At 48.4% G+C, this 24694-nt stretch overlaps 1 protein-coding gene across 1 annotated transcript in view; it reads right to left on the reverse strand.

Annotated features, from left to right (window-relative positions):
• Positions 1–5559: 5559 nt before the first annotated feature.
• The window catches only part of ZNF512B (zinc finger protein 512B), a 47324-nt gene continuing 28189 nt past the window's right edge, over positions 5560–24694 (reverse strand). Inside the window, exons 11-16 of the mRNA XM_077832118.1 lie at positions 23328–23498; positions 22086–22277; positions 13460–13561; positions 12083–12145; positions 6994–7092; positions 5560–5853 (exon numbers count right to left, since the gene is read on the reverse strand). Coding sequence (XP_077688244.1) covers positions 5560–5853; positions 6994–7092; positions 12083–12145; positions 13460–13561; positions 22086–22277; positions 23328–23498 — 921 coding nt within the window. The remainder of the gene's footprint in view (positions 5854–6993; positions 7093–12082; positions 12146–13459; positions 13562–22085; positions 22278–23327; positions 23499–24694) is intronic.

A 24694-nucleotide genomic window follows, 5' to 3' on the forward strand; every position in this document is an offset into this window, starting at 1 on the left:
TGCCCCCCCCCCGGTGGCCCTGGATACCAGCGCATGAGCACGGCACTCTGGAGGCTGGCCCTATGGATACTGCTAAGGCAAAAAATTCTGATAACTGTGCACCTGGGTGCGCACACGCCTAGAATGGAATCGACATGAGCAAGCACTCGAAGCAGGAGGCCTGTTCTCACCTTTTACGCCTCAGGGTGCCCCACAGGGCCGGCCCAGGACTCCACCCCGAACCGGCCAGCTGCATGGGGTAGAGAGAGCTGTGTAGTACTGATAAACATCACCTCCTACAGGCCCATTCTGCCTCCGGATGTTCCCCTCCTCTGCCCGTACTGAGGTGCTATCAACTCCTGTCTGATTCAAGCCACTGCTGTGCACGTTTGAACGCTCAAATCCCAGCCCATGTGCTAACCACTGGGGGAGGCCACCGGTGCTCCACGGGGAGCTGAACCGGAGAAGCAGAGAGCCCAGGGAAGCAGCTCAACCACTTCCGTTAAGGGAGAAGCCCCACTATCAACACAGACTCGTGTCACTTTTCAAGCCCCCAGCCACAGAGGACAAGACCCTCAAATGCCCGAGATCTAGCACCCAGCTCTTCCCTCAGCAGCATGAACCTGGCCCACTGCTGTTCACACACGAACCAGCATCAGACAATGCGCCACCAGCAGGACTGAACCACGAACGGGTTGCCACTGCATGGAATCCATCCCTTCTGGGACTTGAACCGAGGAACGGGAGATCTAAAAGCAGAGTAGCAGCTGCTCTACCATTTGAGCTTAAGGAGAAACCCCCCCTCCCCCATCAGCTGTCACGGAGAACAGCGCTGACCTACGTTTTCAGGCCTTAGCTGGGTGAGGCTCACACAGCTGCGGCGGATGTATGTCACTTACATATACCGTGCAATCAGAAACGGGCCACAAGCCAAAACTTAGATCCAAACAGCCCCCAAACTTTAGGAAAGTTCCCAGTTGGAACCCGGCTCTAAATTTCCACTCCCTCTCTCTAACAGACCAAATGGAACCCCCCAGATGCAAATGGAACCCCCAGATACAGGAGCCTTGGAGACCTGGCTTCAGATCCAGATTCTGTGGCTCAGGCCTATTTCAGACATGCCCATGTAATAGATATAAACAACTGCAATGCCCCCTGTCTAATCACAACCCATTCCACACTCGAGAAAGGCCTCAGGTGAGACTGTACCGGACCATATGAGAGGAGCTCCCTAGTTAGTGGCTATACAGAAGATCCCATTTTGAATTGCACAGAGCTGGGCGAGACCCCCAAAGTGCTGAGAGTATCTGACAAAAGCTGCTTTAGTCTGTACATCTGGGACGTCACAAAACCGAAGTGTCCTCCTGCAATTCTATTAATGAAAAACGTGCGACTGTCATTGAAAATTAAGGTTAAGGTGTTTCCAGTACTAAGGAGCCAGTCCTGCCTCCTCTTCTGCAGGGTGCACAGAACCCCGTGCAAACGGAAGCCCAACCGCTGGAACCCCAGACATGCTGCACAGCCCAGATCGGTGAGGTCTCCTAGGAGAGCAGGACACGTGGATTTAGAGCCAGGAGCCATTAGCCTTGAGTAGCTGCTCAGGTGCCATGAGAAGAGGACTCCTCCTTGGAGAGTCCTCGGAGCCTGGCCCGTTTACTTGGGCTGAGGGGAAGATTTTGGGCCTACGGGCTCAGTTCTTTAAAGGAGGTGGCTGTGGGTGCCCCTGCAAAAGCATGTGTACAGAAGCATGCACAAGACACGCAATCATGCTGTGTGACAGCCAATGTGCACAATCAGACCTGCGGGGTTTGAGGGTGCAGCAAGTGTGCATTGGGATCCATGTTTTTCAAGGCCTGGGCCTACACAATACCAACTGCATTTAAGTGTAATCTTGCTATTTGTACTGTATGTGCCATGATGCGGTAGGCGTTCTCCTCGTCTCTTTCCCCAGCCTTTCCTCTGTTCCTTTCAGCCATGCTTTCTGCTGTGTCAGCATCCTTATCTGAACATCTTCCAGCTGGTGTTTAATCTGTAACTATTCAAACAATTCTCACTGAGATTATGAAAAGCAGGTGCCTGAAATCAAGTTGCTAAAGTCCAGATTTAGGCTCCGAAATAAAGTGACCCGATTTCTCAAATGTGCTGAGTATCCAGCAGCGTCCACTGATGTCAATGGGAGCTGGGTGCTCAGCATGGTTGAGAAATCAGGTCACTTTATTTAGGAGCCTATGTACTGATTTAGAAGCATAACTGGATGTGCTCTTTTTGAAAATCCGAGGCCCTGTTATTTCTCACAGCCCTTCTCGCGCTGCGTTCCATTCCTGCAAGGGCACGGCAGAATGCGACTGTTGCTCCAGGACCTTTTAGCAAGTGGCAATAGGAGCACGGAACAATGACAGGACAGCGCCTCCCTGTGGGATACAGTTTAACAGCGTTTCGCCACCCTGGGCATAATAACCCTCAGTGCAAATGGCTTTCTGGTAATTACTGATTTGATGACTCTGTTTGAAACAGGCAGCCCTACCGTTGAGCTCTGTCTGGCTAGAATATCACCAAAATGACTGCAAAATTTCAACTGCTCATCTTTTTCCTACTTTCTTTGTAATGCACTGAAAAGTTGTGAGGAAAGTTACTCCAGTTTGTCCTGTAGCAAAGGCTAGGGAGTCGCAGACCTTCTGGCTACTAAGAAGCATTCTCTTCCTCTGGGGGATAAGGTCTGTACTTTGCGCTACTGACAACAAGATAAACAACAGAATAGATGACACCCAAAAGGCAAACAGGACCAGATGTGCCGGTTAATTAAATTTGTTCACTAATTGCTTTAAAATGTGGCCTAACAGTGTTCCGTAAACAATGGCCAAATGCAAGGGAGGGATTTTATCTTTAGGCCACAGTTTTCAGGGGCAAGTAGCGGAGGCTTTAGCCACACTTCCTTAGTAGTGCTACCAGGGGAAATGCACACATTTTAATTCAGCTGCCAAGATATATGGTGGGCACTTAAGCAAGGATTCCGCAGCGGAGTTGACATGACATCAGGAGTAGACGGCTCTATCTCTGCGGCAGTAATAATGTGTCACCGGAGAAGGACGTTAATTATTACTGAATGGCTCCTCAGAGCATGAAAAAATACTAAGAATCAAGGGGATGGAGGACAGGCTGTGAAATGCAGTGAAGCAAAGTGAAGGTCAAGGTTTTAATTGACTAAATAAGCAGAATTTTTTCCCCCTGAACGTAACCTTCCAAAATCCGCAATTGGGAACAAATGAGGGAAAAGCTACTTGGGCTTTGTTCCACTGGTAAGTGAAAAACGTGTTACAAAAATGCTCTGGTAAGCCTCCTTGTGATATGAACTGCAGCGAGCCCCATGTATTTATCAAGGAGCGAGGTAGCCTGGTTTTTGTCTCGAAGCCGATGGACTCTGGTCTGGGGAAGTTTCTCCTCCAGCCCAGAGCGAGGTGTTATGAGAATTTCAGCTCAGGGAAATATGAACGCAAAACAAGTGCGTTTGTTTAAAAGGGACTCCCAGTAATGACAAATTGGGAAGATGAACTGAGGTCAGTATGAGTTTCAGGGGATCAGAGGCTGCTCCCCTGGGCTGCGGCATGTTCCTCCCAAAGGGAGGGAGCTGAGAACAAGCCAAGAGAGGAGTGCATCCATCAAGCCACGGAGGTGTGACTATAAAGCATGACCTGTGATTGTCACTTGGTGCCAATCCAGTGCACCAAATTCAGGCTGGAGAGATCTCATTGGCCTAGTGAACAGAACTGGGTGACTAATTCATAGAGCACTTGGATGAATTTTGCCTCTTTCTCTGTTCGTGAACATCTTGCAATGTTCTCAAATGGATTAGTTATCGGAAGTTCTTCATCCTCTTGTGTCTTTGCGAGTCTTCAATATTCAAAAGTGGAGCTGGTTTGATCGGACAGATAGGTCATGCGGTTTGTTTCTGACCCGTGACTGAATCAGCCTCACTCTTAGAATCAGCTGTCCGGGGTGAAGGCTCATGATGGCGAATTTGAAAGTCTCTTTCCACCAATCCTCCACAGCATTTGCTCTTGTAGTGAATATTCCTGCCAGCGGAAAGCGAGCACAGAAAGGGGGAATTCAAAGAAATGTCCATGCATATTTTCTGCAGCAGTCACCCAGCTCTGTTGCTAACGGGCTATTTGTACCAATAGCTCAGTATCAATTTGATACAGTATTTTATATTGATGTACATTTTAAAAAAAAAGTCTGGAAAAGTTCTCAAAATCCAGAGGGTTTTTCTCCCCTTCAATCTGGCAATGGAGCTCAGATAATTTTGCAACTGCCCGGCCTTCAATTAAAAAAAATAAAACAAATGCCCCTCCTCCCCCCATATAAAAACTCTTCCCTGGGACTGGTTTCACTGAGCCTGATTTCCAGAGGTGCTGGGCACCTGCGCTCCAGTGGACGCTTGCTGGAATCACAAGTGTGCTGCACCTCTGACAGTCATGATCTTTTCCTCATGCCCCACAGGCATGTTTCTTGCCTCGCTGCACATTCTTTGCTACTTGTGAACGACAACGGCCAAACCAGACAAACGCCTTGTGCTACGGCAAACGCCCCGCTACCTACGGTCACCACACCTGCCTACCCTAATGGTGGAGAAGAAACCACGCCCAATACACTGGCCAGGCCATGAAACCAACAGAACATGGGTTAAATGCTCGGATCCATGACATCTTTTGAAAGCAACAGGTGGGCTTCCGAGCTACAGCTCTCCCTTTGGGAATCCAGCAGTAGCATCATTCATAGAAACAAAGTGGACTTAACTGCAGCTCTTCCGGGTGGGTGCCACAGGGCACCAGCTTGCCTTACAAACCCCAAATCTTTCCTAAGGGCGCGATGCTTTGGATCCTGGCTATAACCATGTTCTGCATCTGGCTTTGGGATTGCCATTTTCTAAGCCTCACCAGCTACTGCAACAGGTAGCCAAAGCCTATTCACTGGAGACACCTCTTCAACCCCACCCCTAGTTCATCACAACTAACAAGCCACAGGCTGAAGCACCGTTTGTGGGTGTGGTACAGACAGCGTCTAAAAGATCATTTTCTTCCCTCCCCGGCCCCACCCAAAAAGAAACCAATCCGGTTCCTATGCTGGCATTGCAATCCGACAAGCAATCCCAAATAAAAAGCCTTTACACCCTGCCTCTATTGCACTTTCCTCTTGCTCAAGCATCACCGGTTCAGCGCACAGAATCTGAAGGAAACGGTCAGCGGGGGCGGGGAGGGGTTCCTGCTTCGCAGAGGTTTGGCTGCATTATGTGACATGTCAGCGGAAGAGCTGTGCAGCCCGAGTGAACGCACAAGTGCGCGTGTGTGTGTGTGTAGGGGAGTCCAGGGGTACGGGCGTGTGCACGCGGGTGATGGATGGACAACTGCAGTCTTTTCCTTTTTTCCAGTGTGAAACACGGTCCGTGATTTTGCTTAAAGTGGTTTTTGTTTTTTTTGTTTTTAAAACAAAACGGATGAGCAGGGGGTGGGGGAGAGAAAACTGGGAGGGCCTCACCCCGTTACCCTGGGCTGTAAACTAATCCTCAGAGAGTCTCTGAACCTCTTATTTCTCGGGCATCTTACTGGCTCCCCCTTTCCTGTTGGCGGGCAGCTTGGTGCCTCTCTCTCTCCCTTCGGGGCTGCAGTTGGACCCTTCCCAGTTCTCTGTGGCTTTCTTAAGATTAGTCTTTGCTGCCGTGCTCTCTTTGCCTTTCAGAGACGTTTCCGGGGGCCTTTCCTTGGGTTTTCTCCCCCTTTTCTTCCCACTTGTGCTTTTCGTTTTCTCCTCCTGGCTGGAGGAAATCTGGTCCCTGTTCTTTTTTTTCCGGGCAGCCTCTGAAGAGGTTCGGAACCAGTTCTGTGTCCAAAGGGGAAAAGAACAGGACTGGTGGTTAGCGACCCTCCCAGGCCGGCGAGCACTGTCCCAGCCACCGCATTTACACCTCCCCCCTTTCCTTGTTATAGAGAACCCCCGTTTTCCCTCCTGGCCTCACTCTCACCGGGGAAAACGCCTGTATTCCCTACACACCTGGGAAACCCCCCCAGATTTCCCTCTCTTACCTCTCACTGGGAAATCCCCCTTATTCCACCCTCCTGCCCCTGTTCCTCCAGTTTCAACTTGCCAGTGGGGTGCTGTGCAATGATTCAGTACATCTCCTGCCACAGCCTGAATGCTTCTCTTAGCTTCTGTTCACAGAGGCATTGACATGTAATGATGGACGCGCGGGAAGGGGAAACGGAGAAGGGGGGAAATCTTTGTGGAAGCTTAAGTTTTGCAACTGCCACAAATTAGTTTTGGATGTCCTGACTCAGCCCAGTGCCTACCCACTAGACCACACTGCCTCTCATAACAGGGCCCTGAGCGGCAAAGCTTTTCCTCCTATAGCTCAAACCATTTTTCCGTCGAAAGGGGAAAAAAATCTGTCCAGGGTATTAAGGACAGAAGGAATGGTGCCCTCTGTATGTGCTATACAGATGTGGATTGGATCTCTCTTCACTTTAACATTTCTCTCCTCTTCTCCCCCAGCATCCCCCCAGTTTCTCTCTACTTTTCCTCACCTCTCAGGCTCCACTCCACTTTCCCTCTGCCTCTGTTTTCAGTTCTCTCTCTTCCCTTTCTCTCAGTCTCCCCTAAGCAGAACGGGAACCCAACAACCTTCAAATCAGAGTCAAGCTTTTCAGCCTGGGGGTGGAAGTGAGGCTGAATGAGGTTGCCAACGCCCACCCTGAATACCAAGTGTGCAAAACAAGGCCATAGGAGTGCCGTGTTTCTGGACGTGCCAGAGACTAGACCGGGTGCCCTGGGGCCTCAGATGAAGGTCAAACAGGTGGGACAGGGAGGGACGGCCAGAAAAGCAAAGAGGCATAAGCTCATCCCCCACCTCTGCCTAAACTCTGCGAGCTCCAACGGGAGCTTCTAGTGGACACAGGTGAACCTTAGCAGGAAACAGCCTCAACCATGCCCCAGAGCCCCATTGCACCCCGCCCACTTCCTTACCTCTGAGTGAGTCTTGATGATATGATACTTGACTCCACTTTCTGAGCTAAACTCCTTCTGGCAGAGAAGGCACCGGTACTTCCCAACAGAGTGGTCTCCCTGAAAGGCAAAGAGCAGCCTCCTGTATGCCAAAGCACGTTCAAACTTCAGGTGAGAATACAGCCTCCCTCTCCTCTCACAACCCAGAAGCCCCTTGGAAATCTCTAGGCATTGTCTGCAGAAAATGTCCTGATGTTTGGGCCCATGATGATGGGTCCAGGGCCACCCGAAGGCCACAAATGCCCCCTCAGCATCCAGAGCTCAAAGACTTTGTCTTCAAGGTAAAGGAGTAGATGTATTTCTAAAATACTGCATCCACGGTTATGTGGACACGCCATTGCTCCTGGAGCTGTAGGCCAGGAGCTTACCATGTAATCCGGCCCTTTATCTGTTACAGTGAGGGGGCTCCTTCTCCTCAGAAGGATCCAAAAGGAAGAGAAGCTTCCTTTGATACAAATGGAGGACAAATTTTGGGCATGGGTGCAGACGCATGCAGATTCGCGTATCTGACTTGTATGGGCAATTACTGCAAGACTGCATGCAACCATGGTAAAGCTGCAAACATTATCCTGCTCAATGAGACATTTGTGCATGCAATTACCCACACCACATGTGTGCATCTGTGCACCTGCTTTGCACATGTACCTGAAAACCTGGGCCTACTCCCTGGAACACCCATGAAAAACTTCAGGGAACATGATGCATAAGACTCGTTCCCTGGGGAAGCAAAGGAGAGAGGGGAGCTTTCACACAGAAACAGAGGCACATTTTCCTCCATAACGGTGTGGATTTTAATTGCCTGAAAGCCAGGAAATTCAAAGCTACGGTTCCCACGGCAACTGTAATTGTACCTGTGTATCAAGGCATGAAAGTAACCCCTTCTACAATAATACAAAATACCACATATGCACCCCACGGGGAATGAATGATGGTTTCTGTGGAAGCGAAAATGTGAATTTCTGGGTGTTCGCGCATTTAAAATCTCGACTGTAATATTACATTAACAGACTTTTATTTTTTCATTTAATATCGCTAGCTGCACCATTTCTTTACTGTCAGCAAATTCAGGGATCATTAAGAACACCTACTGGGAGAGAAACTTCTAATTTATGATCATCAGGTCTTTCCTAATTTTGCCTTCATACTCTTGAACAGGCCATTAATTTGCTGGATTTTCATTATTAAGAGTCCTTGTGAAAATGAATGATTTTTTGACTCTGCCTCAGTCCACTGGCACAGAGGAGATAATGCGTTCTCCATTGGCCAGGGAATTATATATTAGGCCCTCTGGGCAATGTATGGGCTCTGTGAGAATTTCTTCATAATTGGGTTCATGTTGTAAATGTTATGGCAGACAGGTCCTAGCTGTGTCTGCAGACAGGCAGGCCTGGCCAGCCCAGACTCCCACTTAGCACATAACCCAGAAGTGAGCATGCAAAAATCACAGATCATTGATCCATATTGACCCCAGTGCAATGATTCTGCGTCAATTTGACCCTTCTTAATGAGCCATAAATATATTCTAAAACACTCCACTGGGATTGCATGAAAGATGTAATTCAGTCCAGCTCCTTGGGTTTCATAAGAATTACTGTTGGTATCTGCCAGACACCCCCCCTCACCCGCCCCATTGATTAGTAGAGAGGATTATTGGAGGTTTAAATCCTGCAGTCTTTTTTCCAGCAAAACTCCCTCTGAAGTCAATGCTACAGTAAGAGCTGAGGCCCAGTTCCTCACACTAGTGCTGCCTTGTGTGTTTTGAGTTCTATAGCAGCCATGGGGCATAGTATTCTCCAACTATCCTCCAGAGCTGTCCTATGGCCTCTAGTCTGTGTGTGGGAGCCACACGTCCCCTGCCCTGCCTGTCCCACATTCAGCTCCCAAACTACATCTCCACAGAGTGGTAGAGGACACCTGCAGGCTGATTGCACAGGAATTCCCCATGCTTTCCCCATGCCAGGGAACTGCACTGAGTCTGTGTCCTTCCCTGCACAAGTTGGAGACCAGGGGTGGCTTCTGACTCAGGACTACATGATTTGATCTGTACCCAGGATGCTAGAGGCAAGCCTGTAGATTGCAGAATAAGGCACAAGAATTTGTGCATTTAGAAAAATACATGGGCAGTTGCTCGGTTGATTTGTGAGGGCGGTTACCACAGCTGTGCACTGAAATGACCAGCTAAGGATGTAAGAGATCATTTGTGCATTTGTTGCCTGTGCACTGCCATGGTAATTCAACCTACAATTAAGGGTGCAACTGCAGACATATTTTTTGCAAATGCAGGCCTGCATGGTTTGGAGCAGTCTGTTGGCTTTGCTGTGAAGGGGCCTCTTTTTCTGGCAAGCAGGGTGATTTTGTAATCGATCCAAACAACAGTTAAAATCTCATGCATATGCTATTTTATTTTGTGAAAACTCTGCTTTTTGTGCAGGATTTCTGCATATGATTTTCTAAATTCTCTCATTAGTGTTCTAGTTAAGGCTAGAGGGGAGAGGGCTGTGTATGTTTTCAATAATCAGCAGGTATGAATTTGGCCCACAGGAACTGAAGAGTTGCCTTCTGGAATCTACTACATTCACTGTGATTTAGAGCTGGAAGGATTTCAGGAGATAAAGTTTTACAAGTTCTTTCTCGGTTCCAATTCCATGGTTCTGCACTGAGTCGCCCTTTCTTGCTGTGGGACAACGTTCCTGGAGTTAATTTAAACTGGAAGCACTATTGCTATATCTATCGGGTGTAATAGCCCTCATGTTTCACTCCAGTGGAGGTCAGATACTTACCTAAATAGATAATGTGACTATGTGGCCATTTTCCTGCCCTTGGTTCTGTTCTTTATATGACACACTGTATTTCTATAGGCTGGGATTTCCAAAGTGGATGAGTGGAGTTAGGCGCCCAAGTCAATAGGAGTTAGGTGTCTAATTCCTTTAGCACCTTCCTCTTTGGCACTGAACGACGGGTTATTTTGTATTTACTGTACTGTGTGTTAAGTGTCAGAACCCCGCTAGATGGTTAGGATGAGAATCACGCTGTCTAAGGAGGGGCCGAAGTGAGGACACCAGAGGCATTTAAGCCCAGTGCTTGACAAACTAGCTGGCATGTTAAGGCGTTTCTCTCTACGCCCTGCTGACCATGAGGGTGGGGTCTGTACCTGCCTGAATAAGGTGGCATGGCGGATGGCATTGAGGATGCGCTGTATCAGGCTCGATACATGGCAGATACACAGCAGGGTTCCCCATCTCCATGGGTGTGTGGCAGGGCTGTCACCACGGCTGTTCGGCATCAGCTCTGCACTGACTGGTTGATGGATAAGCTTGTGAAGGCAGCTGTTGTGGAGCTGAACCCTGTTCTGCTTTGAGATCTTCAGTAGGCCAAGGACATTGTCTTATTGGCTCAGGTTGGTGAGTCGCTGCAGCTGAGGGCTGGTCTAACTGGGCAAGAAGCAACACGTGCTGGTCTGGTTATTAAGCCAGATAAGTGCCAGGCCACTACCATCAAGCAGTGTCCAACTCCAGATTGCAACCAGCTCAGTATTAACCTGTGCGGCCGGTGTATTGAACTGGTGGCAGCTGTCAAATACTTGGGCAGCCTCGTAGGCCGTGCTGGAAGATGCTCAAAAGATGCGGATATGTTTCCAGCAGCCGCTGCTGCCGGCTTTCAGGTCCTTCGGCAGCCTCTGTGGGGGCGTCGTGACATCATGTTTGCTACACAGCCGCTGCTCTACAGAACACAGTGACACCAGCTCCGTTGCAGTGAAGTGAAACGTGGGTGCGGAGGGAAGCTGATGAACACCAGACTGATGTTTTCAATTCTCGTCCGCTTTGTCAGCTGCTTCATATTAAGTGGCAGGACAAGATCAGAAAGGTGAACCCAGCAACTGCCTCCATCAGCACTGGCTTGGTTTCGGCAGCTCGCCTGGTATGGGACGTATTATTAAAATGGAAGACCAACCAATTCCAAGGTGTGCACACCAAGGGATGCTGCTATCTGGCCGGTGATCATATGGGCGTCCAAGGCTTGGTGGTGTGACAAGATGGCTAGTGATGCACACAAACTGAATATACAACCCGACCGCCTTAAGCCCCTTGCCAGAGATCGAGCGGGGTGGGGCTCAATCTCCAAGGAGGCCACGCCCCTTTGGGACTTGCCATGATGACGATGACGTAGTAGCAGGCTAGGGGAGGGATCGTGACAGCATGAATTCAGTGGCCAGGCAGGAATGCCGGGGGAAAGCGGCAGACCAGACCCTGCGCTGCGGCTGTGAGTACATCCCCGAGGCGGGAGTAGGCTATGCCGGTCCCACACTCTGTCCCAACTCAGCTGGTGAATTTTGGCTCCCCATCCCCAGCACAATTGGATGAAAGAGTTAACGAATCGACTGCTGCCATCTCTGGGCAGTGGGTATGGTCCAGGGGACTTGGTGAGACGTGGAGCTTTTTACTTCCTGTTCCAATCCGGCAGAGGCTGGGAGCCACTGAAAGCGGCCAGCATCACAAGGCGGACTGTGTGAAAGGCGCTGGTGCTCTCCATCCAGCTCACAGATGGCAGGTGACAATACAGGACCTTGCACCCAAGAATGGGTGCAATTCCCCCTGCACTGGCCCTGTACAAGGACTGTGGGCCCGTCCAGGGTACAGGGAGTGCCTGGCCTCCTGCTGGACCACTGCACAGGATGACCTTCACCCAGCCGGCTCTACCTGGCAACCAAGGCCCCTGATTTCAGTCAGCATGAGACGGGCACGCCTCTCCTCACCCCTACAGGTGGCTCCTTGAGGGCTGTGTTAAAGCGAGTGCGTGGGGCAGCGTTGAAATATTTGCATTAGCACAGCCTGCGTGGGAGCTGAGCAGAGGGTTTGGGCTCCCAGTGGCATCAACCTTTCCCAAGGACCCAATACGATAAATAGTTTTTAAAACACCCTCTGAATTACTTTTGATCGGGGGCATCTGGCCCATTTCCCCCTAACGAGCGGGAGGAGAAGGAGAGAGAAGACCGCCTGCCCTAAACAGAAATAGCGGCAGAAAGCCTAGACCCATTTTCAGATGGACTTACCTTGTTGCAGTTAGTCAGGTGGGCTTTCAGGCCAGAAACGCTGGAGTAGATGGCTTCACAGCTCTGCAGAAAGAAATGAAGAGGCAGAGAGGGCTAGCAACTTGCTTCCTGTCTTTCTATATTTCATGGACGGCAGCCCACCGTACCCAGGAGGCTGTCTTCGATAGCCAGCCCTGGATAATCAGCATGAGGTTAATTTTCTGTGGGATGCACAGGGATCAAGCCACACGTTTCCTATTAGTGCTAATGGGAGTCATGTGGCTACGTTCCTCTGCACCAAGGCTGAAAAATTTATCCCTAAATGTCTCTGTGAAAAATGTACCTTTTCTAGCCGTTAGAAAGCCCTGCAGAGCTCCTGGAGTTCTTACAGCAGCAGCAGAAGATCCAGGCAGAAAGGCTAATTACCCAGGCAGTAGCATAATCAGCTGACGTTCTGAGCAACGTCTTTTCAAAGTGCGTGTATATGACATTAATTAGCTAACGCGTCTCACCCTGCTAACATCCTGGTTTTAAAATTCCCATTAGCAGGGCTTTGTTCCAGATTATAAATCAATGGCCCAGTGAGATGGGGGCAGTTCACATCCAGAGGAAGGTCAGGCAAGGCCTGAGTTTCAAAAGAGGTTAGATGCAGAAGTGCACCCACAAAATGCATGCCCCTAATCTACAGGGGAAATTACGGTGGCCATGCATGCACAATAGGGTATTTTTGCGTGCAAACAGCTAATCTTCGCTCTTTGCACACTCAGTTACTTGAGTTGCACAATCAGTTACTATAGTCACATCTAACAGAGTAAAAATCAGACCCTGACTTGCTTTAATAAGGGACAGTCTAGGGAAATGTGGGTCCTGTACAAAAAGAAACTCCCTGGATCAAAACCTGCAGTCTTTATTTAGGCAAAACTCCCCATGACTTCAAAAAGCAGCTCCCATAACCCAGATCTTGCAATCCTTAGGAAGGTCCCTCTGAGCCGCTGGTTTAGCTCAACAAGCAGAGCTCTCCCCTTAGAACAATGAGCCCCAGATTCCCAGTTCTGCTTTCTAGCCTCTTGCTGGTAATTATGTCCATCAGTATTATAATGAGTACCCCAGGAGTGCACAGTGATTGGACATGCTTCAAATAGTCATCAAGGCAACTAACAGGAAAACGAGAACAAAGAAATATCAATGGGCCAAATCCTGAAGTCTTTATTCAGGCCAAGCTCCATTAACTTCCCTGGGAGTGTTACCTAAGTATGGGCTGAATAAAAACCTGAGCAAGCATCTCCGTGTTCAGTTCAGGGGTTTTCCCACTGAGAATTCCCTCCTTCTACTGAAGATTCCAGCTGTGTGTTTTCTTTTGAAAATCACACCCGTGATACGTACAGAGAACCTCCTTACGTTATTGGGGCAGTTGATGTGTCCTTTCTCCTTCACTTCATTTTTCCAGGTTTCCAACAGCCTCGGATTTAACTTCGGAAGCCCCGGCCGGGTGTAGTTTAGCTGCCAAACAATGGAACATTATTAGCAGAGCTGCGTGCACCAGCCCTGTGGGCCTTTGAATGGGTTTCCCCCCCGCCGTGAAGAGGGCTGAACAATGAGTTTGGAGGTTTCAGCCAAGGCCTTCGTAGCTACGTCATCCTCAGCACGGAACATACAGAACGCAATCCAGCGTGAGAGTCGGTCTCCGGTCTGGAGTGGCCAGGGATCGGGAATGAAAGTGAGGCTGGTTAAGGTACATGACAGAGTCGCGTGGGAGAAATTGTCACCACTACAACTGGTGCCAGCCAGTGCTATCTGAAGCAGCTGTTTTCTGAAGACAGAAACTTAGCTGCCCTGGAGTCGGATCTCCCATTGACTTCAGTGGGGGCAGTACTGGGCCCAACATTTCCACTGCTTTGTGCTAAAGATGCCCCTATAGCAATTGCTGCACTTCCTAACCAATTAACAAACAACACTCTATTGTTGGCAGAGGGTGTGATGTCTAACTTTCAACAGCCTATATGGCTTCCATCCACGGATTAACAGGACTATTCCATTAAACAATGAAAGACTTTGTGTCTCTGTCCGCTCTCTTTTTTGGCTTGGGCTCTCATTCCAAGTGCTTTTAATTACAGCTTTGTTAGTAACTTTGGGGCTTCGTGTAAGGGACCAAACCTTCAAATGGACCTCACTGTGGACTCCATTTCTGTATGCGCAGCACTGCACACACAATCACGTCCATGGGCCATTTCTGTGCTGTACTCTTGCACGTGCATCTGGTGGCTTACGTTTTCAGGAAAATGTACACACAACTGCATGCTTACTTTGCATGCTGTGTTGTGGTAACTGCACGCATAAATGGGGACTGACATAGTCTAACTGGCTAGCTGCATATGGAGCTACTGCTGTTGCATTTATGCATGCATTTTTGTGTGTGGAACTGCAGGCAGTTTTCTGAAAATTTAGACTGATGGATTTTGTATGTGTAAATTCTACCATCTGTGCTCACAAGTGATAATGCATAAATTAACTGTGCTTGCAAAAGAACAGGACTTGTTTTGAAAGTGTTCCCCAAAGGAATTCAAGATCACATTTTCCAATAGAATTGGGAGTTGACAGTCTACATTTCTTTCCCATCTGTGACTTTTCTGAACATGCTGAATTTGCCTTCTTGCCTTCTTCTACCTGGGATGGGGCGACATGCTCCCCTTCCGGCAATCTGCTCTGAAACATGGCACTCGCTGAGAAAGGGGATGCCAGTGTCCCACCAAGGTCAGATGACTTTAATGACCCAAGAGGTCTGTCCTCAAACACGGGGCTTTCATTGCCAATCAAATGTAACTGAAAAATGAAAGAGCCACATCTCAGAACAGACCACTGAGCAACCTCCACGCGCTCAGCTCTGTCCAGGAGAAACATGGTGCTTTTGAAAAGGCCATAACTGGCAGCCAGATGGAGCCAACAAAGATTCCTGACAGGAATCTTTGCTTGGAGCTGTGTGGGGATGCCAGACCTGAGTGGGGAGGAGCACACAAAGCAATGCCCACTGCCCTTGAAATCCTTTCAGTCATTGGTGCCTACAGCTGGGCAGCAAAGGGTCCCACCCCCTTAATTAAAACTTAAAAAAAAAATCAATAAATAACACAAACGAACGCTAATGGCAACTGGATATGGAGCCAGCAACTGCCCATCCCCACAGCCTCACAAGGGGCGCCGAGATTCCAGCATCTCTCGTCACTCCAGCTTCCCAGCTCCAGAGAGAAATCAGTGTCACAGTAACTAGCTAAGCCCATGTCTCCCCAGAGCACTGTGGTTCTAGAGACGTCAGCATCATCTTTATGTCTGTATTAAGAAGGAGCCTCAGGCATGGAATATTTTTATTTTTTCCATTTATTTTCTCAAACGGCCTGTAAATAAAAATCTTCATGACCAAATCATTAAACAGCTACAACTGTATTTGGCTAAGGCCCATCATCATTTCAGGAGAATAACAGGGGGTGGGAGGATGGAGTGGGGTGAGAAGGCGTTTTGACTGACAGTTGTATTTAATTAGCTTTCATATTTCAATCCTCTCCCTCTAGACAGCTCTCCTTCCCTAAAATACCCCATAGCAAATCAAAACCACACTTACTGCCCAAGCTAGAGCCAGCAAACTGCAAATCAAGCTGGCTTTATGAGTCAGAGAGGTTCTTAGCATAAGACACTGTTCTCTGATCACATGCTGTCTCTCTAGAGCAAAAACTCTGGGAGGAAGAGGAGACAGTTACTTGGCAATTCACCTTTGGAGATGTAGGTTCAAAGCTAGTTTGGGTTACAAGCGTAATGAGTTTGTGAGTCTCAGCCTAGATCTTCAATTAATAGGCTTTTGTGCAGAGCACAGAACCCTGTTTTTTGAGATGGGCTGGAACCAGCATCCTGTGTCCTAAACTCATTCCTGCCTCCACCTTGGGTTTGTTGGAAAATCCAAACCCAGATTTAATTTTGCTCTCTTGCTTTATAATAGGCCAAGACAAATGTCCATATCTAACCCGGCCTGATTTTGGAGGTGTTGGAAATCTAGATCCCGGTCTGGATTTCACAGCTTGAGCCCAGGTCTAAACTCATCATAGTTCTTCGTTCAGCCAAAGGCCAGAACTGGAACTTGGCTGCTGCCTATTAGTGGATGCACGGAGGGGTCTTGAGGCGTGTTTCCTCCTTTACACCAGCAGCTTTGCTAGCGAATTTCAGCCTCAATCGGTGTGAGAACGTCACTCACCGTCCTCCAAAGAGATGCCAGTGGGACAATGGTGCGGATAGATGCTCACAAGAGGTTAGGGCAAGACCAACCAACTCATTACACATGTGACCTCAGCTAGGATTTGAGCCTCCAGTTCCAGGAGTGAACAAGGCTTATTCACCGAACGCTAGGCCTAGGGTTGCCAACCCTCCAGGATTGCCTGGGAGTCTCCAGGAATTAAAGATGAATCGTTAATTAACGATTATGTCATGGGATGAAACCTCCAGGAATACGTCCAACCAAAATTAGCACCCCTTGGTAGGCCACCCACCCCTGCCTGAAAGCCACAGTCTTTATAATAACTAATCAATCAAGACATTGATGCAGCCAGAGAGCGCTCACCAGAACAGGCCATAGCACTCAGCCATTTCTTTGCAGGCGCAAAGAACTAGCAAAACCACAAAAGCAAATCACAGTTTAGCTCCCAAAAGGCCACAACAGAGACCTGAGAAAAACAGGGCTAGGATGGCAGAGTCCCTGCCTGAGATAAGGCACATTAAATCTAGGACAGGGGAGTCGCTCTGGGCTTCCTGCACAGAGAATTGCTTCTCCAAATAAAACCGGTCCACAGAGGGAGGGCACCAAACCATGAAACAGATCTTCTGTCACCTTGCCTCTTTAGAAGTGTGTCCTTGTGCTCCAGAGAGGTAGCACTGTGCGATTTCTTTCCTCCAAAGCGTTGAGGTATGTGCACACATCACTCCAGAGCCTGGAGCTGGAGCGAATGAAGTCCGAGATCTGAGTGATGCCCCATCCTGGAAATGTTAGATTCATTAAGTCCCAGTAATGTCAGAGGAGGTTCAAGGAGAAATCTGTACAGTGTCTTCCTTGGCTTTTCCCAGAACGTGCCCTCAAAGCGTGACATATCCAGCAGCCACCTAGCATGGAACACGTCATCCGTTTCAGTTTAACCAGAGTCATATAAAGATTGTGGTCAAGAAAACAAGGCTCCAGTCGATATTTAGAAACATGGGTTTGCTTAGCACAGAGAGGAACATGTTGTTAAAGTGCATTAATTTTGGAGGAATCGTTTTTCTCTAGTGCCGTAGAGCCTGGGTTATGAGGAGCTTGTTAAATTGTCTCAGAGCCATTATAACAACCCCCAGCTACAGGATCTGAATTTAGGGTCTCAGCTCTATAGCAGCCCACCACTACTTGAGCTACAGGAGAACTTCAATCAGCTGGTAGTTGTAGAAGTTTGTTATCTTCTGTGGGGGAGTCCAGTCACTAGAAGGGAATGTGGCACACACCGAGCAAGCAGTAGACCTGGGTTATGAATGTAAAGAGAGGTACATCCATTTAAGAAACTTTCCACTGGGGCTTGCAGCTAACAAATTGTCAGCTGGGGGAATTGACAGAACTGAATTGTTCCTCTAAGGGATAAAGAGGCTGCAGTGAGTTATTTTGCAATTGTGACGTACCAAACTACTCCCAGGATTTAAACTTTGTTCCCAGGACTATCAACGCTGCCCTGAAAGGGGTAGAGATGGGAGGTGTTCCCTTTTTCATGGGCATTTTTCCTCCAAATGCTGTGAAAGTGGTGGCTAATAGACTGGGAATTCTGAGAGGCCGAGGACTGAGGGGTCACTTTCTAAAGTAGATGGCATGTATCTGATGCTGGCCTTTAGGAAAGAGCATAAGGCCTTAGGCACTGAAAATTGGGGGGCACCTAATTCCCTTATAACCCTTGAAAATGGCAGCCTTGTCTACACTAGAGAGGATTTACTGTTGTAGCTACAGTAACCCTTCCCCAGTGGAGATGCCGTTTATCCCCCAGGACAGCTCAGACCACTTTCCCAAACAAAATAAGCTACATGAGCAAAAGGACTTTTTTTTTGCTGGTATGAATGTGCCTACCCTAGGGCTTTTTCCAGCACAGCTATGTCAGTTAGGGGAGGGATTTCTTCACCCTCCTGACTGACTTAGCAATGCCAGCAAAACTTTTAAGTTTAGACCAGGGCTGAGAGAAGCGAGCCAGTTTGGTGGGGGAAAAGGCAATTCTGAAAGAAAGAAAGAAGGAAAAAAAAAAGAAAAAGAAAAGAAAAGCAAGCAAAGCAATGCAGAGCCTAGCAGTGTATTTTAAAGTCAGCAAAACTCCTATCAGCAGCTCAGCGAAGACCCTCCTGCCTCTTTCGTGGCTGTTTATTTTGCCAGTGAATAGGGCGTATGATGAATTTACTTTTTGAAAAGATGAGTTGTCAAGGCAACGAGGCCCTGTTTGCAACACACTCAAGGCTTTCTGAGAAAAAATTAATCTTTGTGATATCGACCCTACCTAAAAGTCAAGTCCATAACAATCCCCTGGATACGTCAGCTTGCAGTCAGACTTCTTGAGATCAAGGACCCTTCTCTGGAGCCCAGAATCTGCATTAAGGCCCTTTAACCATATTTTTTAGACAAAGTATTAACTAGAAGTGACTTTCCCACAAGAGGCTGACATCAGTGTTTTGGGCTAAGAACATGGGGGAAGATGTAACTCCTCTTTATGGGGAATACTCAGCGTTCACGCATTCCTGGGAATGACCTCTCTTTTAGAGATCATAGCACTCAGAGACTGAAATTCAGAACAATCAGAAAAGGATTTCACAGAACTGCAGCCTGGTAAAAGGCCCAGGGCCCTGTATATAAAATAAAACACACTCCCCCACCCCAAAATACAAAACAAAAAAACACCAAAGAGGGAGTGGGACTCTGGCAGGAATACGGTGGAGCGGGGCCCAATGGAACACCTTCAGAATTCAAACCCAGATCTGAATTTGACAGCTGGTTCTCGGACGCAATGATGAACCCCCTCAAGGCTCCTGATCCCCAAAGTCTGGGAAAGCCTCAATCCAGATTCAAACCCATTTCTTGTGGAACAGGGGTCTGATCATGCTAGCGGCTGAGCACCGTCTATGTGGCACTAAGAGCCATCACTTTCCACTGACGTCTAAGGGAGCTGAGGATACTCAGCGTTTTACAGGAGGAGGTTCTAAGTATCGCTTTAAATGTACCAATAAATGCCCTTTCCCCTTTGAGGCTTGTTGAAAAATTAGTTTGGTTTCTTAACAAAGGGCTGTGGCTCGTGTCCCTGGTTACAATCAGACAAGGGAAAATATTAATAAAATCTAAACAAATGAAAATGTCTTAAAAAAAAAGGAACATTATTTCTAGGGGAAGTTCCTCCCATTCTTAATATTTATTTGTATAGAACCTAGCACACTGAAGTCTTGGTCCATGACTGGGACTCCGAGGTTCTATGGCAACACAAATCATCATCATCATCACGAGTCAAAGCAAAGCAATACAAGGAGAGCAGGGAAACTCAGCTGGGTAGCAGAGACAAGTGATTGCTAACAAGCTCCTTACAGAACGTGAAAGCCCATATGTGAGCAAGTGATTCACAGTGAGCTGAATGGCTCTTTCGCCAGCTAATTCAAGCAATGGTCAGAAATGGAGCTGGCAAAAAAAAATCCATTTTTAATTTCAGCAAAAAAAAAAAAAATTCAGTTTTTCAGTGAAAATATTTGAAACAAAACAGAACGTTTGTTTCAAAATTTTTTTCTTTGGTTGAAAAATGCTTTCCCAAAGCACTTTCATGTTGGCAAAACGGAATTTTTCAATAACAAAAGATTTCAACCCGCTCTAGCAATCAGGCTTCCAGCACAGCTCGGCTCTAAAACAGACTGTGAAAACAAAAGGCATCATGGTGCATTGTTCATTGCCTCTCAGTGATGCCCGGATGTCACCTGCTCAGGGAGCGAGAAGGAAGATGTTTTTTCTAACTGCCCACTCTGCCCATGCAGGCTGGGATCTGAGAGTCAGGCTGGGTTCTTTGGGGCTTATGCATCGCAAATGAGGATACATTCTGCAGTCAGAACTTACTGAACGATTCTGTTGAAAACACGAGAGCCAGAACGGATTAGAACAGACAGGCAGAGTCTACTGAAATGACACTGGATTGAGGAAGCTTGGCTGTTATTGCGAGCCGTGTCACTCATATTCCTCAGTCGGTCACTTCACTGCTCTCTGCGTCTGTTTCTCCCCGTCTTTTGTCCGTCTTTTCTGTTTAGACGATAAGGACTTTGGGACAGGGAGTGTCTCACTATACGTATGTACAGTGAAGAGCGCGGTGGGGCCTCGAGGCTACTGTAATCAAAATCATAATGACCAGAATCCCACTCACTCTGCCGTGACTGTATCAGCTCTGCAATGCTGAGCAGGAAAAAAACCTTACGAGTCACTATTGTTAGCGGGATGACAAGAGGGAACCATTTTCAGAGTCACTTTTGAGAGCAGAAGCCCACTTTCGGGGAATTCACAGATGCAGAGGGCTAGCACAGGCCTAAACAACTCCCACCTAAGCCCTCAAAACAGGGCTGGAATGGCACATATGCCTCTGCACAGGGATGATTTAAGAGCGTTTGATAAAACTTGCAAGCACATCAAGCAAGCTAGGAAGGCCAGAGTCGAACTGCAAGGACACCTGCCTTGCTTAGTTCTTTACTCAGGAAGCAGGTTCACCGCTGGCAGAAGGGCATGCAGACTGGCTGTGCTGACTACCCCTCAGACTGCTGAGCCATCAAACCGAAAGACTGAAGAGCTCCTTTTCTTCTCTTTGTTCTTAAATGAGCTTTACAATTTGATTCGAGTAACTGCCTGCTGCGGCTCAGGATGAGGAAAATGTCTCTCCCGGGGAGGGTCATCTGGGAGCTTTCGCAGGTATTGCATCCCCAGGGATCTGGGACAGGATGTTCGATTTAATTGCATGTGACTTTTAATTTTGTGGAGTACTGCAAAGCAGCCCGGGAACTCCAGTGCACTGTCAAGATCCTGCAGCACTGGGATAAATTCTTGTCATCGGCGAGAGGGTTCTGTGCTTCAGCCCTGAGAGATGAAAATGGCCAGGTTTTTCATGCAAACTGCAAGAGGCGTTGCGCTAGCTCAGAGCTGGGTATATATAATCCTTTTGGTCTCCAAGGACTCTGGGAAAGAAGCTTCTCCCAGTGGCCAAGGGAAGAGAACTGGAAGGAAGTGGATCGTATCTGAGACTTTCATGCCCTTTGGCAGCACAACGAGGAGGAGGATGGAACTGCAAGACCTGATCCCCAATCACCATGTCCTTCTTAGAGTACGTTTACACACCCTGTAAGAACCGGGCTTGTGGACTCGGTGCTTCCAAGCCCATGCTTGAGCGTCCGCCCTGCATCGTAAACCTGGGCTCACAATTGCTGGACCTGGACCTCGCTGCCATGCCAACACGTCCGTATTGCACTGCGTAGACCATCTGACTGCGGCTTGAGCTACTTCCATACTGCAAAATGACAGGGCTTGGACCCGAGTCACAGCAGGACTTGGGCTCTGACCCACCCCCCTGGCAGAGTCCTAGGGTCTGGGTCCTGAGTACTTGCTGATCCAAGTCAGACTGAAGTGTGTGGGGATGGAAAAGGGCCTTGAGCTCAAATCTGAGTCAGAGCCTGGTCTTAACATGCTGTGTAGACCCACCCTGAATCGCCAGCTCCCTCCAGTCCCACTCCCTCTCAGCCAAGCATGGAGATGCATCCTGCCTTGGATTGGAGCTGGTGAGGGTGAGACGAGGCTCGGCAAGTGTGCATCTGCGTAGAGCAATGGCTCCCCAGATGCCCACACACAAGCACTATTATTTCATTTAAGAAGGGAGAAATGATCCACCCCAGCTGCCAACTGGTTCCCTGGCATGTAGAGGTGTGTGGCACCCCAGTGTCTCCATTCACACCTAGAGTAAGGGCAGGAAAAAACACGAGTTCTTACTCGCTTAGTTTCAGGTACCAGGTCGTCCTTCATCCTTCGTTTAGTCCAGTCCTTGGCCAGTTCATCCTCAGCTATCTCCTGCAGGTGGAAGACCGCTACTTGGGCTGATGTGCGCCGGATTCTACCACTAGGAGTCCTTTCAAAATCTTCTACTGGGGTGGCCTCTGGCTTCACCTCTGGCTCTTCGGGAGGCTGAAATATGGAAAGGGTTAGGAAAGAGAATGGCTAACAGCTGTGAGAGGAAAGACCTATGAGAAAAGGAAAGTCTTCTTATCACTGGTGAGGGAACTTCAGATCTTGCCTTTGGAGCTTTCAGGGCCTGCGTATTTGCACACCAACTTTTGCACACACCGTTACTTGCACGGCAGGCTGCAAATAAAACTGTCACACACAGGTAAGTTTTGGGCTTGCAAAACGCTAAGAGCCCTTTCCCAGGCCTTCTCCGCAAACATGCAAAGTTAGAGGCTGGAGGCTGCAAATCTGGCCCTCCAACTGGAGTGAAGCTCCCTTCTTAACAGAGCTAGAAGGCTAACTTCTTTTGTGAGATGGTCTTTTAACCCTAGCCATGTTCCCACGTATATTAATGTCTCAGTCTGAGCAAGTTACAGCAGTGAGTGACTGTCCCATCAGTAGATTTCAACAAAACGTATGAAACGCTGACTATGGGATGGGCTGGCCACCGTGAGCACAATCCCACCCGGGACCCTAGCTAACCCACGCCGCTGCAGTCACACGTCTACTTTTCGCACACTAGCTTGCTCACCGATAGCACGTGTATGGTAAGCTAAAATGGAAGTTACACTTCCAGGAGAGATGTATCCCTCAGAAGTCAGTTCTACCAGCCTTACTCACACTGAGCAGCAGTCACTCACAAGAATAGCCTCCAGTGGGGACTCTCTTTGGGTTTGTGATGGGATGGGTTCATGCCCTATCAGAGGATAGTTTCACGTTCAAATTACATGCCTGGCTGAACATTTAAATGGGCAGTGAGACGTGTAAACAACAGAGAACTGAGGCTTCATTTGACCCTGGTTGTTCCACTCAGGAACTTTTCTCATCTGTCTCAAAACTCCAAGATAGTGTTTAAAGAAGTCAGGGACAGTTTGGTCCCAATGTAATGAGAGTTTCCTGCTGCCCTATGAACATAACGGGGGCTGTGGGGCTTTGCTGCACCTACCGCACTATCTGCTTAAGTGAACAGAGACACAAGCTTTAACATTCAGCCTTGCTCTTGAGACTCACCAAAGAAGTGTGCTCCGACCGCACGTGGTAGTCATGTCCCGCCTTGGATTTATACTTCTTCCTGCAATGTGGGCAGGTGAATATGGGCTTCTCCACTTCAGAGGGATGCTTCCCACACCATTTCTGGTGGTACTGGTATCCCATCAGACTGGAGAAGTTGGCTGTGCAGCCCTATGGAGATGGGAACAAGAGAGGGTTAGATGGTGCATTCACTGCACATGCATGCAAACAGGTTGAAAGGATCATAGAACCATCACTCCAACATTTCAAGGAGGAACACATCAATACCATCTACCACGCTGTTCTGCACCTCCACGGCATGGACCCTGGACTTCCCCATGTAACTCCTGTGGGAGCTGCGAACCACAGGGCAGCTGCACCATCCCCGCAACCTCTCTCTAACTAGTCTGGGAGGTTTCTTATCACGTCCTTCATTTTGTGCAAGGATGTTGTGCCCCACACCCATTCTGCTTGTTGCCCTGGGAATGGAGCAGACGTTCCTCACTTTCTGGGGAATCTGTCCTAGTTTACGTCCCTAAGATCTCTGCTCTGCCAGCTGGCGTGCTCCACCTCCCATACAATTTCGTACCATCCACCAAACCTGCCCAAGGAACAATTCTGAGACTTGGGTTCAGAGCAACCCGAGCTCTCCACTTGTTTAGAGCACGCACAATTAAATGGAAAGCAGCCAATGGCACCTGCCCCTGGCCTGCCCAATGGGCACCTTCATTCCAAAACATCCTCAAAAAATTACATTTAACCTCCGACAAGGAGAAATAGAGAGAGGAGACCAGTTCAGGCTGGACTTGTGCCATCTGCAGCACTTCAGACCCAGGTGCGAGGATTCTCAGAAACGCGTATGACAGACAGGGTGTAAAGTGAACGTCTTGGGGTGGAAAGAACTGCTGCTCGTGGGATCAACCTGGCAAACCATTCACAGCCAATTATTTTGCCCCTTTATCTGTTCCCAACGTGCCTGCAAATAGCTCACGGTACATGTTACTTGCAGCTATTCACTGAAGAACTTCAGTGAATAATTCTTGCCCTGGAGCTTGCTTGTGAACAGTTCCTTGGTTGCAAGTATTCAAAATTCCCACTGGATGGGTTAGATCCGATTGGACATGCTGGCCCACATGTGTTATGTTTCTGTTCCCTGGCTGGAGGAGACTCAGCTTTCTGGGGCAGATACTTGGGTTTACCAGTTGGGAATTCCCCTTCCGTGAATATTCCTCAACCTCCCTGTTTCCTTGACCATTCCTGCCAGGAACTGACACAGAGCGTACACACCCCGGGGAGAACTGAGCTGCGGGGAATTCATTTTAAAACGCCCACAAACAAAGTGTCATTGTGCTATGTCTCTGTCCACC

Source organism: Eretmochelys imbricata, chromosome 13 (assembly GCF_965152235.1).
Source record: "Eretmochelys imbricata isolate rEreImb1 chromosome 13, rEreImb1.hap1, whole genome shotgun sequence".
In the NCBI taxonomy this organism is placed as follows: Eukaryota; Metazoa; Chordata; order Testudines; family Cheloniidae; genus Eretmochelys; species Eretmochelys imbricata.